Source organism: Grampus griseus, assembly GCF_964374135.1.
Source record: "Grampus griseus genome assembly, chromosome: 18".
NCBI lineage: Eukaryota > Metazoa > Chordata > Mammalia > Artiodactyla > Delphinidae > Grampus > Grampus griseus.
This window is the reverse complement of record NC_139012.1, coordinates 47444690-47460887: the sequence shown is the minus strand read 5'-3', so window position 1 is coordinate 47460887 and position 16198 is coordinate 47444690. Positions and strand designations below refer to the sequence as shown.

General features: G+C 38.6%; 1 protein-coding gene across 4 annotated transcripts in view; it reads right to left on the bottom strand.

Moving 5' to 3' along the window:
• Nucleotides 1–16198, bottom strand: part of DIAPH3 (diaphanous related formin 3) — a gene marked incomplete at both ends in the record, with an annotated part of 549577 nt that overhangs the window by 518539 nt on the left and 14840 nt on the right. The window contains one exon of one of the 4 annotated variants that reach the window (XM_082675745.1): nt 2674–2706. The exons of the other annotated variants lie outside the window; for them this stretch is intronic. Coding sequence (XP_082531871.1) covers nt 2674–2706 — 33 coding nt within the window. The remainder of the gene's footprint in view (nt 1–2673; nt 2707–16198) is intronic. 4 annotated transcript variants of the gene reach the window in all.

The following is a 16198-nucleotide window of genomic DNA, read 5'->3' as shown; positions in this document are numbered from 1 at the left end:
GAGAAAACCATAATTCGAAAAGATACATGCACCCCAATGTTCACTGCAGCACTATTCACAATAGACAAGACATGGAAGCAACCTAAATGTCCATCGACAGAGGAAAGGATAAAGAAGACGTTGTACATATATACAATGGAATTTTACTCAGCCATAAAAAAGAACTAAATAATGCCATTTGCAGCAACATGGTTGGACCTAGAGATTATCATACAAGGTGAAGTAAGTCAGACAGAGAAAGACAAATATTATATGATATTATATGTGGAATCTAATAAAAAATGATACAAAGGAACTTATTTACAAAACAAAAACTGACTCACAGATCTGGAAGTCAAACTTATGGCTACCAAAGGGGAAATATGGCAGGAAGCGATAAATTAGGAGATTGGGATTAACATATACACACTACTATATAAAACAGATAACTAATAAGGACCTACTGTATAGCACAGGGAACTCTACTCAATATTCTGTAATAACCTATATGGGAAAAGAATCTGAAAAAGAATGGATATATGTATATATATAACTGATTCACTTTGCTGTATATCTGAAATTAACACAACATTGTAAGTCACCTATACTCCAATAAAAATTTTAAAAAAAAGACAGACCATAAATCATGTACTGCTTTGATAAAAATATGCACAGGGCACTATGGTAAAACCCAAAAGTTCTGACCCTACCAAGCCCAGGGGCAAGGATGAGGGGAGAGGCAAGGAATGGAGACAGGATGGACAGAGAAAGTCTTCACTGAGGAGGAACCCATTTACTAATGTAAGATCAGAGCACGATGGCTTCCAGAGTGGCCCACTGAAGCCACTCCACAACATGAGTCTGTTTCTAGAACTTGGAATAGAGATTATGTGTTGGCAAAGTGCAGAGACAGAGTCATGAAACAAAGGTAAGGGTGGGATCTGAATGAAAAGAGGAAAAAAAAAACTGTAGAGTGCCCACAAAATATGAACAAACCTCAAGAATATCATAACATAGAATACTATTCAGCAACAGAAAGGAAGCACTCACACACACCACAACATGGATGAACCTTGAAAACATCATGCCAAGTAGAGGAATTCAGTCACAAAAGCACACGTAAGACTCCATTTATATAAAATGTCCAGAAGAGGCAAATCTATAGACAGAAAGTGGACTGGACATTGCCTAGGGCTGAGCGAGTTGGGAATAATTCGGGAGAGACTATTCACAGGCATAGTATATTTCATATAAAAATTCTATATAGTATATTCTATATAAAAAGAATATATATATATATTCTTTTTGGGTAATGAAAATGTTCTTAAATTGATTGTGGTGATGGTTCTACAACTCTGCAAGTATACTAAAAACCATTGAATCATACACTTTAAATGGGTGAACTACATGCTATGTGAATTATACCTCAATAAGGCTTTGCAAATATACCACTGTAGATTCTCATAAAAGTTAATACTTAATAATTGCACATGGTTTTATTATTGGCCTTAGGAGCCATCTGAAGGCTAAGTCAGCACAGCAAGTGTGTGGGTTTGGAGCTACATGGAACAAGACTCAAGCCACAGCTACACCACTTGAGAGCTGTGCATACTTGGGTAAGCTACCTACTTAGGCTGCCTGAGCCCCGATGCACTCCGCACTACAATAAGTACATCACCCACCTTGCAGGGTGAGAAGTTATATACATAATCTGCATAAGTGCTCAATATTACTACCATTTCTGAATATTATCCTATGAGAAATAAATGTTATCCAGAAAAGTTTACATAAATATCCTTTTCTTAGATACTATCCAGAGGAATAAAACACAGCGTTCTGATTCAATTTTTTAAATTGTGCATGTCCAGATCTACATCTCATTCATCTTTTTATGCCCACCTAAACCACGTGCCTAAGATGTTACTTTGGATATTGGGGGTGCTAAACACTTTTTGAGCGCTCAGTGAGTTCTAGACACTGTTTCATATTTGACATAAAGTGAAGCTGAATTCAAATCCTAGTTATCGAAGTGCTGTGCTTGGTCCTCCTTATCATGCTTCTGTGTTTTTGGTGCTACTGTTTATTTGGGTCTTGTTGTTATTCTCATTGTTATTTTTTACCGTTAACCAAGAGTTACATTCAAAAATATACTTCTCAGAAAAATTCATTTGAATATATAAGAATTTGTAACAGTGATATAAAATGTTAAGTACTTATAAGAAAGCTGATTATTTTCAGCATGCAGAATATAGGATAAGGCATGCTTAGTTCTCTCGTTTTTAAACAAAACTTTTAAAAACTATATGTGTGATATTTTAGTCTGGTTTACTTTAATTAGCAACTACATATTTTTGAAAAGCTGACACGTCTTTAGCTATCCTTTGTACCTCTTTTTGAAGTGTGCGATTCACCCTCAAAGAAAGAGAGATGATTTGAATGATTCCAAGTTGACTAACAACTTGTGATTAAACAAAATTTTTAAATGAACATATTGACTAGTCCCTTTTACTATTTGAAAGCAACAATCTAATGTATTTCACAACCAGTTCTACCTCTTACTTTAGCACTATAAAGAGAGTCCCATTTCCAAAACATGCAGTTTGTAGCAATTTCAAAGGTGTTAGTGCAGCACACCATCAACATTACATGGTTAGTTAAGATTCACAACAAAGGAAATATCAAGGATAATCTTACCATATCATCTGTCAGTGTCCTAATATTTAAATGCTGCAAATGAAAGAAACCAATCATATCAGTAATTTATAACAGCTTTTTTAATATTAGTTAATAGAGTACATTTAAAATTCTACAACGCTAAGTTGAATGTAATTCAATTTCTGACAGTCTGATAAAAATGCATTATATATTGTTTTAATCACTTTCTCAAAAAGATGGACAAAAGTTACCTTGAATGTGATAGTCTCCTAAAATTTCTTGTCTTTGTAAACCTCACAAACTAGAAACCTCACTGTAGAACAATAAATATATTCTCCCAAATAACAGTATTAGCTACCATACAGACTTAGAATGCAATGGATATACGGGTTTAAATAAGATTTTCAGAAAAGTGTTCAAATTATAAAAGTGAAACTTTAAATCTACCATTAGTATGCAGCATAATAGATAATGAAGTACTTTGCTGGCTAATTAACTTAAACAATTCTAATAAAAGAGAAGAGAGTACTAGAATGACTATTTGCATCTTTAACATTGGTTTGATTTATCACCAGTTATTGACAGTAGACACTTTTCAATTTCATTGCTACTTCTTTGAGAACCCTTTTGCCAATTTCCTTGCTAGACATACACAAGGCCACTTTAGAAAGTGAATAAATTAGTTTCCTGCAAAGTGGAGTTGAAAGCAAAATTAAGCATTTGGGGGGAAAAACAATCCAAGTTTTTATAAATTCTGGAGCTGGGGAAGATTTTGTATTTAAGTAGCTGGAATCAATTTCCAATTCTCCTTCTTCTTATTCATTGTAGCATTAGACCTTTAAAAGGGCAGAGAAAGTGTCAAGCACATTTCCTAAACAGGAAATTAGGTCAGGTCTATGAAAAGTATAAAAGGATATGTGTTAGCAATCATCATCTAATGGAATAAGTGGCAAATAGGTATCAATAAATTCAATATTTATTGACAGAATGAAATTTATCATTCATGCTTGTAACTAGAATGCACTTTTTTTTTAACATCTTTATTGGAGTATAATTGCTTTACACTGGTGTGATAGTTTCTGCTTTAAAACAAAGTGAATCAGTTATACATATACATATATCCCCATATCTACACCCCCTTGCGTCTCCCTCCCACCCTCCTTATCCCACCCCTCTAGGTGGTCACAAAGCACCGAGCTGATCTCCCTGTGCTATGCGGCTGCTTCCCACTAGCTATCTATTTTACATGTGGTAGTGTATATATGTCCATGCCACTCTCTCACTTTGTCCCAGCTTACCCTTCCCCCTCCCCGTATACTCAAGTCCATTCTCTAGTAGGTCTGCGTCTTTATTCCAGTCTTGACCCTGGGTTCTTCATGACCTTTTTTTTCCTTTTTCTTAGATTCCATATATATGTGTTAGCATATGGTATTTGTTTTTCTCTTTCTGACTTACTTCACTCTGTAGGACAGCCTCTAGGTCCATCCACCTCACTACAAATAACTCAGTTTCGTTTCTTTTTATGGCTAAGTAATATTCCATTGTATATATGTGCCACATCTTCTTTATCCCTTCATCTGTCGATGGACACTTAGGTTGCTTCTACGTCCTGGCTATTGTAAATAGAGCTGCAATGAACATTGTGGTACATGACTCTTTTTGAATTATGGTTTTCTCAGGGTATATGCCCAGTAGTGGGATTGCTGGGTCATATGGTAGTTCTATTGAGGAACCTCCATACTGTTCTCCATAGTGGCTGTATCAATTCACATTCCCACCAGCAGTGCAGGAGGGCTCCCCTTTCTCCACACCCTCTCCAGCATTTGTTTGTAGATTTTTTGATGATGGCACTTTTATGCTCATGAATCTACCTCGATGATGATCCAGGTTAAAAATTTGTACAGTGTAAATCACTATCCCAGATTCTCCACCCTTTCAGAGAAGATGTTCCTTCTTCTACGGCAGGAAAAACAGTAACTGGAGGGACACAGCATGAGCTTTGCTTATACTAAAGAGAATGCAGCTGGATAAGTGATCATGCCAGTTCTAGACTGAATTACGTGATCAGTAGACCACATATGCTGACCTAGGAGCAAAGAAATAATAATACTGGATTAACAAAGTTTAATGTTGAATCCTGGGTTGTAAAATTTACTTTTAATCACTATTAACTTCAGCAGTTGAAATTAACAAGTATGCACAGAGGCCCGTGAGAGTGGGTGTGATCCTGAGGCACTTAGGGTCACAATCTCATCCCAGAGACCATGACTAGAATTGAACCCAAACCCACATGGCTACTGTCTGTGTGCTTTCCCACTAGTAGAGATTTCCAGTCCACTGCATTTGGTTAACCACATTGCTCTCTCCCTCTCCAACCAGAGGTATCGCCCCAGTCACAACTCACATCACACCTGAAAGGGATAATTTCAAGTTCCTCTGACAAGGAAAAAGGAATAGAGCCAACTTCTGACACAACAGCATTCTAAGTGGCCTAATGCTTGAAAAGTAAGGCTAATGAAAAAGTATCATGCAGAAATCCTACTTGGAATAGTATGCCACAATAAAGCGAAAACATGTACTAACACAAGTGAAATATTCCAAAATGCCAGTTTGAGTTGCCTTGAGGAAAATGCCATAAAGTGATGTTAAAGAAGAGAAAAGAAACAATGAAAGCAGACAAACAATTTTAAGAGAAATGACACTAGGGCCTATGTAAGATTTATGAACTAAAAACTGCATAGAAGATACAGAAAGTATTATACAGAAAACATAGGGAATGTAGGTTACATGATGTAAAATTCAGAAGATGTAAATAACCAAGAGGAACATTTTTATTTACCTTCAATGGCCTAAAATAGGACAGGCTTTTAAATTAGAGTTGGACTCATAACTTACAGAAAAAGAGTAGTCACTCGAGTAGAAACAAGACACATAAGGATTCATTTTTTTGGTCATAGTATTTTTTTAATTTTTTTTTAATATCCTTAAACTATTTCATTGAGGATCTAGCAACTCAATTAATTTGTTAAATGCTTGGCCTGTTTTTTAAACACTATATAGGCATGCATGTAAGTCCAATTACAAGCTATATTATTATAACAATCTTTCACAAAAAAGAACACGCAATGAATTACAACAGAATTATAATGCTTACATAGAAAAATAAGAAAACTCAAAGGGATGTAAGCATGGGAAGTTTAACAGTCTGAGAGACAAGCAAGAAGTTAAGGTCAGGTTCACTATTCCTTCTCTTCTGGGAAACACTTATCTATCAATTCTTACCACCAGCAAGATAAGCCAGTAGGGCATGATGACAGCAAATTCAAGGGCCCATGACAGAACTAGAGATGTTGACTAACAGAGTAAACAGCTGGAAAACTCATCTAAAAATGTTGGTTTCTATATCCAAACAGTAGAGACAGAATAAGTTTCAATTCAAGATTCAGCTTTCAGAAAACAGAGATTACATAGGTATTTGTTTACCCACATGCAATCTGAAAGAAACCACTAAACACAAGCTAGCATTAAAAAATTTGAGTAGATCTAAGTGTGAGTAATTTCCCCTACAAACTTAAATGTCTAATCACAGTCCACTTCAAATATGATTGGGAAAAATAAGAAAGAAACACTAAATATTTAGTGAAAAAATGTAAAGGTTAGATCAAGTGGCATCCTTTTGTAGGATCTTTGAATGTTAATATTAATTCAAGTTTATTGTAAAGTTTACATTATCTCAAAGTCCTACCTGTTTAGATTACAGACTTCTAAAAAGTGGAGGGAAAGGGAGAAGAGAACGACTGACATAAAATCCTCAGATAACTCTGTGGGATTTTGGTCTTGGTTTTGGAGATACAAAACTACAAGGGTGACATCCTTAATGTATAAAAGAAAAAAAACTTTATTATAAAAAAGTATTGCTTTTATACTAGTACTTGAAATACTGTTCAAATGTCTGGTTAACTAAGACACTTAAAAAAATGAAGTATTTCTGTTTTATAGCTACCAGCATGCTCTTTACTATATGGTCTGGTTGGGGAAAACAGAAACTGCCCATATCAATCCAGTTCATGGGTAGAATTTGCTAACATTCATACCAAGTAGGAAACAGAATCATAAAACCACTATTAAATGGAATCAAATAGGAACACTCTTAAAAATAACAACCTGATAGCAACATTAGGGTTATATTTGCCAGGGGGGAGAAAAGTTAAAAGTATACAATTTTAGATATATTAAAACACTTACACCTAGATGTGACTTTGTGACCTTTAGTTACATTATCTGGCCTATGACTCTATAGTGTTAATGCTTTATGACAATGAGATAGAATAAAAGTGGTGATAATATCAAAATATAAACAACTCTGAACACAGGACCACTGGTAATTAATTGGCTAAGGTGTGGTACTAAAGCACACTGGGGCTCTTTTCCCAAGCCAAACCTCACCCTTCTTCCTGTGGTCCTATGTTTCTCAAACTGCTAATTCTATTTCTCCCTAAAAAGAAAGCAGCTCTACATGTAGACAGGTTTTGTGCTAATGACAGTTCCTAGGATGAATGGTCAAGAGGATCACTCTGGAATTGAAAGAGAGAACAAGTCTTTATAGATTTTTCTTCAAAAGAACATAGAATCAAAAAAGGGGGGGGGCAGTTTTGACAGAAACACAGAACATCGTCCTCTATATTCCCATTTAAGCAAGGCATCAAAACCTTTATTGAAGACAGTACATAATGTCAAAAAATAGATCCAGAGCTTACAGAGCACTGTGCAAAATGCTGTCAATATCGAGGTATGGAGAACACCACCACCAACTTAGTTGACAAATAAGTAACAAAGACCAAATAAATTATATAATACAAAGCAACATACAAACCCCTGAGGTTCACATGCAATGAAAAAAAGATTCCAAGCTGTAACCTAAGCGTTTTAGCAAATTTTACATTTTCTTTCATTGGTTGGCACATGTGGATTAGCAGACAGCAAAGGCTCTGTCCACTGATGTCCTTAGACATGTGAAGGCCCACCAGGCATCAAGCTAGCAGGCTCGGATCACTGTCAGCAGAGGCAATACACAGTAATATTTTAGAATAATCTTTAGCTGTTGCAATTTAATTCTATTAAGTTTACACCACTTAACTGGGTCATTATGAGAAATTAGCAACAAGAGGAAAAATTAAAAAGATTAAAGCCTCCAAACACAAGTGACTTGGACCCAATTCTCATAAACTAGACCCTCCAAACCAAGTGGTTTTCAGCTTATTAGTGTGCACAAGAAAAACACCAAGACTTTCTTTGTAAAAGTAGATGGCAGGACCTCAGCTTCCCAAGATCCTGGTGCAGTAGGTCTAAGGTGGGGCTTAGGAACCTGTACACTTAAGGGGCTCGAGGGCACTGCTGCTGCAGCGAGTCTGGGACCACACTCCACCACTATCAGCATTAAACATCCCCTGGGCTGCACACAGACCAACGTCTGTCACGTGCCTCATTTAAAATCTATGTCGCAGAAACAAATGAAAACAAGGGTGCAGACAGGAAGCACAGAGGATTTTAAAGAAGTGAGAGACAGGGAGCTGGTACGGTTGGGACAGGCTTTAGTGCCCTGAAGTGACTGGCACCAATTAGCACTGATTTAAGAAAATTCAACGATCTCTGAGTGCAGGATGAATCACCAATTGCATCACTTATTCAAATACTTAGTCTCTCTCTAAGGTACAATAATTCAATCTCATAAGCATATATTTAGTACTTAAGTATCAAAAATTGTTCATTATCTCAAACCACGACATGACACTATTTGCTTGAAAAAACGGGTGACAGGTTCTGATCAACAGAACACAGTTACACCTTAAGGAGAAAGGGCCAGGCTCAGTCCTCTCTTAATCGTAATCTGTTTAATCAGAATTATAATCTGCTCAAAGTTTTGTTTTAAAGTCCAGCTTATTCCCTTCCACTAATACACTTATAAATATGTGTTTTAATCTAGTAACATTTCTTATCCACACACCTGTCTTTATTTTAATATCAATGCCAATTATAAAGATTGTAGCAATGTGAAATAATACTACTAGCAACTGTGACACTAAACACACCTGTGGATGGGTCGAAGAGGTATCTCCCCAGCACCCACACAACACACCTAGATCTGAAAATATTGTTCTTCAAGGGCTCCAGATTTAACAGCTCAGGAGGGTCCAAAAATAATACTGAAGCTTTCCCAGCTCTGAGGACAAGAGTAGAGCTGGCTCTTTGATACTATAAAGTAAAGCTTTTAAGCTGCCTCGCTCTTCATGTGGTCATTTTTTTAGTTTGAGGTGGAGAAAAGTGAGAGAGATGTTACGAACAGGTGAGAATCAGAAAAAGCTCACCAGCATCTTTTAATCTGTTCATTTACTCAAAATTGTAATCCTGCCCATCTTAGGATGATAAACACCTGTCCACTACCCATTTTCCAAGGCTTATGCACCTTAGCATCCAAGAATCCAGACCTGCCTTCTCCATGACTCCTTCTTTGTGAAAGACCAGGTTTCAGAAGGAGGCATCATTCAACCATTTACAGACGTGAAAAGATTCATTTCTAAGAGGGCACAAGGTTTTCAAAAGGATCAAAAGTCTACCACATAACTGCTCGAAAACAACCACCTCTCCAGAAAAACCAATTCTCAAATTGCTACTTGTAACTCTCACCTGAATTACACATCACAGGGGCTGAACACCTAACAAGTCATTTTTTATTCTAGCAGAACTCTAGTGTTCCTTTTCTTTCAAAGAGAAAACATAATGACTAATCCTAGTAACACAGCCTTCATACCTATTTTAAGATATTCTCTTCAGCTGTTCCAGTTTCTTTCACTAAATTACCAGATCAAAAACGCTTCTCCAACGGGTCCAGGAAAAGACAATTCAAATCCCTGAACCCCTTTACAAGTTAGGTCTGGTTCGAGGTCATCAGAACCCAAGACCTTTTTCATTATCTGGAGAAGGCTGAAAAGTAAGATATTAGCTGTAGACGGATTTTAAATGGTCCCAGAGCTTCCAAAATCACCCTGAAGTTTATCTAATTACTATGTTATTTCTGAGAGTGCCTCAGCCTCTTAGATGTCATGTCTAAGACACGAATTTAGACTGGATATTCCTGAGACTTATATAGTACCACGCATCACACTGCTCTATATTTGAGAAGGGTTTTGTTTACATTTTAGCATCACCATAAGGAAATAAATCTGGTGAAACCTTCTGAGAGAACAATTTGGTGAAACAAATCCTATGTTCAACCTAGTAATTCTACTAGTAATTACTCTTTAACCTAGTAATTCTATTTGTAGAATCTATACTTAGGAAATAAGAAATACAATCAAGTATTCTTATACATAGATATATACCACTACAGCATTATTTTAAATAGCTAGAATTGTAATCAACCTAAAACTTCCCAGAATACGTGCAAGATTAAATTACAGTCTTACCATAGCAAAAATGCTTACAATATAATGTTACATGAAACAAAGCTGTATTTAAAATTGCATTTGCAATATAATTCTAACTTCATTAATATACACATTTATGGAAAAAAAACAGACAGGAACCACTGTTAATTTTATATATCTGGATTGTGGGATTTGAAACAATTTTTTTTTACATTTTTCTGTATTTTCTTAGCTGTCTGGAATGAGCATATTTATTTTTATAATGAGAAAAGTTTCTTTTAATTACTATGGATATTACTTTTTACACTAAACAGAAAATATAGATTTGTTCCTTTTCAAATAAAAATGTATGTATGAGACAGTAAAAGAAATAAAAATCTAAAAAATCTAATAAATACTGTGAACAGAGACTTTTTAATAGGCTGGATTTTTAATGCATATTTTCAAATACGTCAGAATACATTAAGCACGTTATTCATTTGTTTTCTAATCCACATATATAAATTAACCAATCTCAAAAGTCTCCTTGGTTTTGTGAATTATTGATGTTGTCACCTGCTAGAGACTTAATTCCAAGAAAACTATATGAATCACTACATCACAAGCACAAATCCTTTTGACACAAATTCAATTTCTGTGGCAACAATAATATATTGACTTAGCTTTATTTTTCTACTTTGACACTTATTAATGTCAGAAATAAAAGAAATCTATCATTTTTCCTTATTATAAATGTAAACTATCTCATGCCATCTTAAGAAAGCTAAGGTAGGGCTTCCCTGGTGGCGCAGTGGTTGAGAATCTGCCTGCCAATGCAGGGGACGTGGGTTCGAGCCCTGGTCTGGGAGGATCCCAGATGCATGCCGCGGAGCAACTGGGCCCGTGAGCCACAGCTGCTGAGCCTGCGTGTCTGGAGCCCATGCTCCCAACAGGAGAGGCCGCGATAGTGAGAGGCCCACGCACCACGATGGAGTGGCCCCCGCTTGCTGCAACTGGAGAAAGCCCTTGTACAGAAACGAAGACCCAACACAGCCAAAAATAAATAAATAAATTGAAAAAAGAAAGCTAAGGTAAATACCACTCACTTGATAACTCAATGCAAATGAAGACATGATAACAAAGTATAAGAAATAAGACATGATTGTTCAAGTAAGACCTAGTCTCATAATCCTTTTTTTCTTTTTTCTTTTATTTTTTTATTTGTTTGTTTGTTTATTTGGCTGTGTTGGGTCTTAGTTGTGGTACGCAGGCTCTTTCGTTGCGGCATGCGGAATTCTCTCTAGTTGGGGTGCGGGGGCTCAGTAGTTGCAACACACAGGCTTAGTTGCCCTGCGGCATGTGGAATCTTAGTTCCCCGACCAGGGATCGAACCCACGTCCCCTGCATTGGAAGGCGGATTCTTAACCACTGGACCACCAGAGAAGTCCCTCATAACCCTATTTTTCTACTACGCAATACAATTAGGCTGCCAACATGTGCAAGACACTATATTAAATACAAAGAAGACCCACCCAGTGGTTAAGAATCCACCTTCCAATGCAGGGGACGCAGGTTCGATCTCTGGTCAGGGAATTAAGATCCACATGCTGCAGGGCAACTAAGACCACGTGCTGCAACTACTGAGCCTGCGTGCCACAACTAGAGAGTCCACATGCTGCAACTACAGAGCCCAATCGCTCTGAGCCTACACGCCACAACTACTGAGCCTATGCACTCTGGAGCCCACGTGCCACAGCTAGAGAGCTCACACGCTGCAACTACTGAGCCCGTGTGCTCTGGAGCCCGAGCACCACAACTAGAGAGAAGCCTGCGCACCACACCTAGAGAGAAGCCACACGCCACAACTAGAGAGAAGCCCACACACCGCAACAAAGAGCCTGCATACCACAACTAGAGAGAAGCCACATGCCACAACTAGAGAACTCACGTGCCACAACTACTGAGGCCATGCACTCTGGAGCCTGAGCGCCATAACTAGAGAGAAGCCCACGCACCACAACTAGAGAAAAGCCACGCACCACAACTAGAGACAAGCCCACATGCTGCAACAAAGAGCCTGCGCACCACAGCTAGAGAGAAGGCATGTGCCACAACTAGAAAGCTCATGTGCCGTAACTACTGAGCCCGTGCACTCCGGAGTTTGAGCGCCACAACTAGAGAGATGCCCGCACGCCACAACAAAGAGTCCACACACTGCAACAAAAGATCCCACGTGCCAGAACTAAGACCTGCTGCAGCCAATAAATAAATAAATAAATAAATTTTAAAAGAAAAAAAGAAGAAGAGTGCTAGGAGGTAGAGTCAGAGACAAAAGGGATGGGGGGGTGTCTAGGGCCAAAAAAAAAAAAATATATATATATATATATATATAAAGAGGACCCAGTCCCTGCTCTTATGAGCTTACAACCAAAGGAGCAGCAAGACAAGTAGCTGAATAACCAAAATGCAAGACAGTGGGATAAGCACCATAACAGAGGTATTTAATGCTGACAGGAAGAAAAGGCAGCATTTTTAATCATATGTGCATAAATACTTGCTAAGGAACATGCAAACATTATAGCAATGATCTAAAACTAAAGTCAAATTAAGCCATGATTTAGGTAAAACTGGTAGTACAGAATTTGTCCTTTTTACACAATGACAGATTCCTAAAACATTCATTCATTCAACAAATATTAAACATTTCTATGTATTGACAAGGGAACCATCAGTAAATAAAACAAAGATTCCTGTCCTAAAGAAGCTTACCTTCTATTGGGGAACAGACAACAAACACATTAATAAGTTATAGAGGATGTTAGAAGGTGATGAGAGCTCTGCTAAAAATGAAAATTAGCACAAAGTAAGGCAGGCCCAGAAAGCAGGGTTGCAATTTAAAACGTGGGAATTGGGGTAGGCATAAGTCTGAATGGGAAGGTGGCATCTGAGCAGACTGGAGTGGACTAAGGAATCAGGGAAAGTGTTTCAGATAAAAGAGCAGGGAGAACAAAGGCCATTAGGAAAGAGCACCTCTAGGGTTCAAGGAAGGAGGAAGCCAGTGTGGCAACAGCAACATGAAACAAATCAAAGAGGAAGGAGGGGCAGATCCATCCCAGGCCATCTTAAGGACATGGGCTTTTATTCTTCTAACAGAACAGTCACAAATGTTTATGTATAAAAACATGTTATAAGTAATCAACTTAACTAGTAAATAACAGTTGAATCCACTTTGCCAGCAGCTCTGCTTTGCTGGGTGTCAGTTGTATTGGACCACCCTCCTTTCAGCTGCTGGGGCCTCTCACATGCTGTGATTTTTCTTTGGGGCTGAGAACTCCAAGCAGTGGCAGTTTCCCAGCACCATCCCTACAGCCAGCATGTTGCCTGGGCCTCAGGAGACTGACAGCTAAAGGGGAGAATACAATGTGAGGGAAGAAAACAGACTGAGTAGGTATTGCACATATAAATTTACAGTAAGGGTGGGTGAACGTTCAGTATCATCAAGAAATGAAGATCCCAATTCTGTCCCCCATAGCCCTTTTGTTTACAGTTCCTTGGCCCTGGTCCAGGAAGATCCCACACGATCTTCCCGCGGAGCAACTGAGCCCGTGCACCACAACTACTGAGCCCGCACTCTGGAGCCCGTGCTCCACAACAAGAGAAGCCACCGCAATGAGAAGCCCGGGCACTGCAACGAAGAGTAGCCCCCGCTCGCCACAACTAGATAAAGCTCACATGCAGCAACAAAGATCCAACGCAGCCAAAAATAAAATAAATAAATAAAAGTTACCCAAAAAAAGGAGTTGACCCACTGAGTCCCTCTTATTCCTTTCAGGTGGTAATGGGGAAGCTGGTCATGTAGGTAAGAGACCCCCAGCATGAACAGACTTGGGGCATCCTGGTACCAAAATGCTTTGCATGTATGCTGGTGGTGGTTCAAGACCTGTGGACAGCACGTGTCCTGTGTGTCAGCCTATGCCTGAGATCGCCAGACCCCTTTCACTGCATATCCTTCTGCTATTGCTGTGCTATATCCCTATCCTGTAATAAAAATGTTCTGTGTATATAAAAAAAAAATTCCTTTGGGTCATTGATCACTCACTGTCTTGCAGTTTGTGGGTTTGTCTTTTTTTTCTTCTTTCCTTTTTTTTAAAAGTGGCAGGGACCTTGTTTCCTTTATCTTTGAACTCCTAGACATACCACAGCGCAGGGAACATTTAGGCCAGTGGTTTTTCAATCTGAATATGAGAATCACCTGAAGAGCTTTTGTTTTCTTTTCCTAATACAAATACCTGAGTAATATCCCAAACCAACTGAATCAGAATACCCAAAGATAGGGCCTGCCATAAGTACTTAAGCTACCCCCATGGTGACTCTAATATACAGCCAGGGTTAGAAACAACTAAATTGGGCAAGCTCAGTCTTCCAGTGCCTAGCATCACCAAAGTCCCACATGTGCAGATATGGCAGACACCTGTTGGGTTTATCTGTCTCGTGCACACAATCCCTTCTCTATGTCATAGGGGTGGGACCAGCAATCTTCATCATTCTTTGTGAGCCAGCCCTGCCACAGCTGAGGTGAGCAGAGCTCAACACTTAAATCCAAGCAAAGCCAATTAAATCCTCACTCTCCCAGAAATGTGGACTTGGGATTCAGAGATGAGAATCAGGACCAAGAACATATATGTATACCTGGAACTGTGAGACTCTGGGCTTGGCTGTGTGAAAATCAAGGTAGCAGAAGCGATACAATGCAGAGATACAACAGTGGAGCAATGCCTGGTAAGAAGCACCACAAAAATGTATGATCCCAGAAAAGGGAATGAGACAAGCTGCCCGTTTTCAGTTCTCCGCTCCAATCCAAGTGAAGCAGCTAAACTCACTGTGCTTGATCCCAGGAGATAGCCCTGTGCATCTTTACAACTGCCCTTTCTAAGGTTAAACTAGATATTGTTATGTTCCTTTAAGCCAAAAGAGGCCTTGACTGACACAGAACCCGAGACTGCAAAATAGATCCCTAGGTACCCATATCATATAGCCCACATCATCACCATTTCCACCGTCACCTATTGAGCATTACCATAGTTACTAATACACCCAACAATCCTAAACATCAGCCATTATCCCATCTTACCGATCAGTAAATTGAGTGTCACAAAAGTGATCTGCCAGAGCGGATGAGTGGCCGGGCTGGGAATGGAACCTTGGTCACTGTGACCCCAAACCCAGGCTCAATTTCCTTCCCTTCCCTTCCCTTCCCTTCCCTCAGTCCTCGCCACTCCGTGGGACAGCAGCTGTTTCAAACCTAGGGAGGAAGACTTACAGTAGAAATGAAGCAGTTTCTGAGTTGTTTATGAGGCAAAGGAATTGGAAATGAAATCTTAACAAGAAAGGTAAGCATAGGGCTTCCCTGGTGGTGCAGTGGTTAAGAAGCCACCTGCCAAGGAAGGAGACACAGGTTCAAGCCCTGGTCCGGGAAGATGCCACATGCCATGGAGCAACTAAGCCCGTGAGCCACGACTACTGAGCCTGTGCTCTATAGCCCACGAGCCACAACTACTGAAGCCTATGCACCTAGAGCCCGTGCTCCGCAACAAGAGAAGCCACCACAATGAGAAGCCCACTCACCACAACAAAGAGTAGCCCCCACTCACCACGCGCAGCAGTGAAGACCCAACACAGCCCAAAAAAATAAATAAAATAAAATAATAAAATAAATAAAAAGAAAGATAAGTATAATTCCAATTGAACGGTTATTAAGTGTTATAACACTGAGTACAAAGTCTTATCTTAAAAGTTGAGGTGATAAGAAGCTGGGGGGATTGTAATTTCTGAAAACTGACTAACACAAAAATATATGTTTTGCTAGGGAGTTTCCCCCTTTATTTTTTTTAAAATTGCTTAAGTGTAAAATAGAAATGTAATCAATAGTTTTTATATTTTTATTTGTAGAATTTAAGCGTTAGTACATGCCACAAGCCTTATACACCATGTCCTTCCAAATCAGACTAAACATGAGCCACAAAAATATCCACATTTCAAAATCTCATTCAAAAAAACACACACACATACTTGTCAGAAATTAATTACAGGGCAAAAGCTAAATAAAGAAAATTTAATTTTTAAATTATTGATGTTTAAACTCTTTTTTAAATAATTAAATC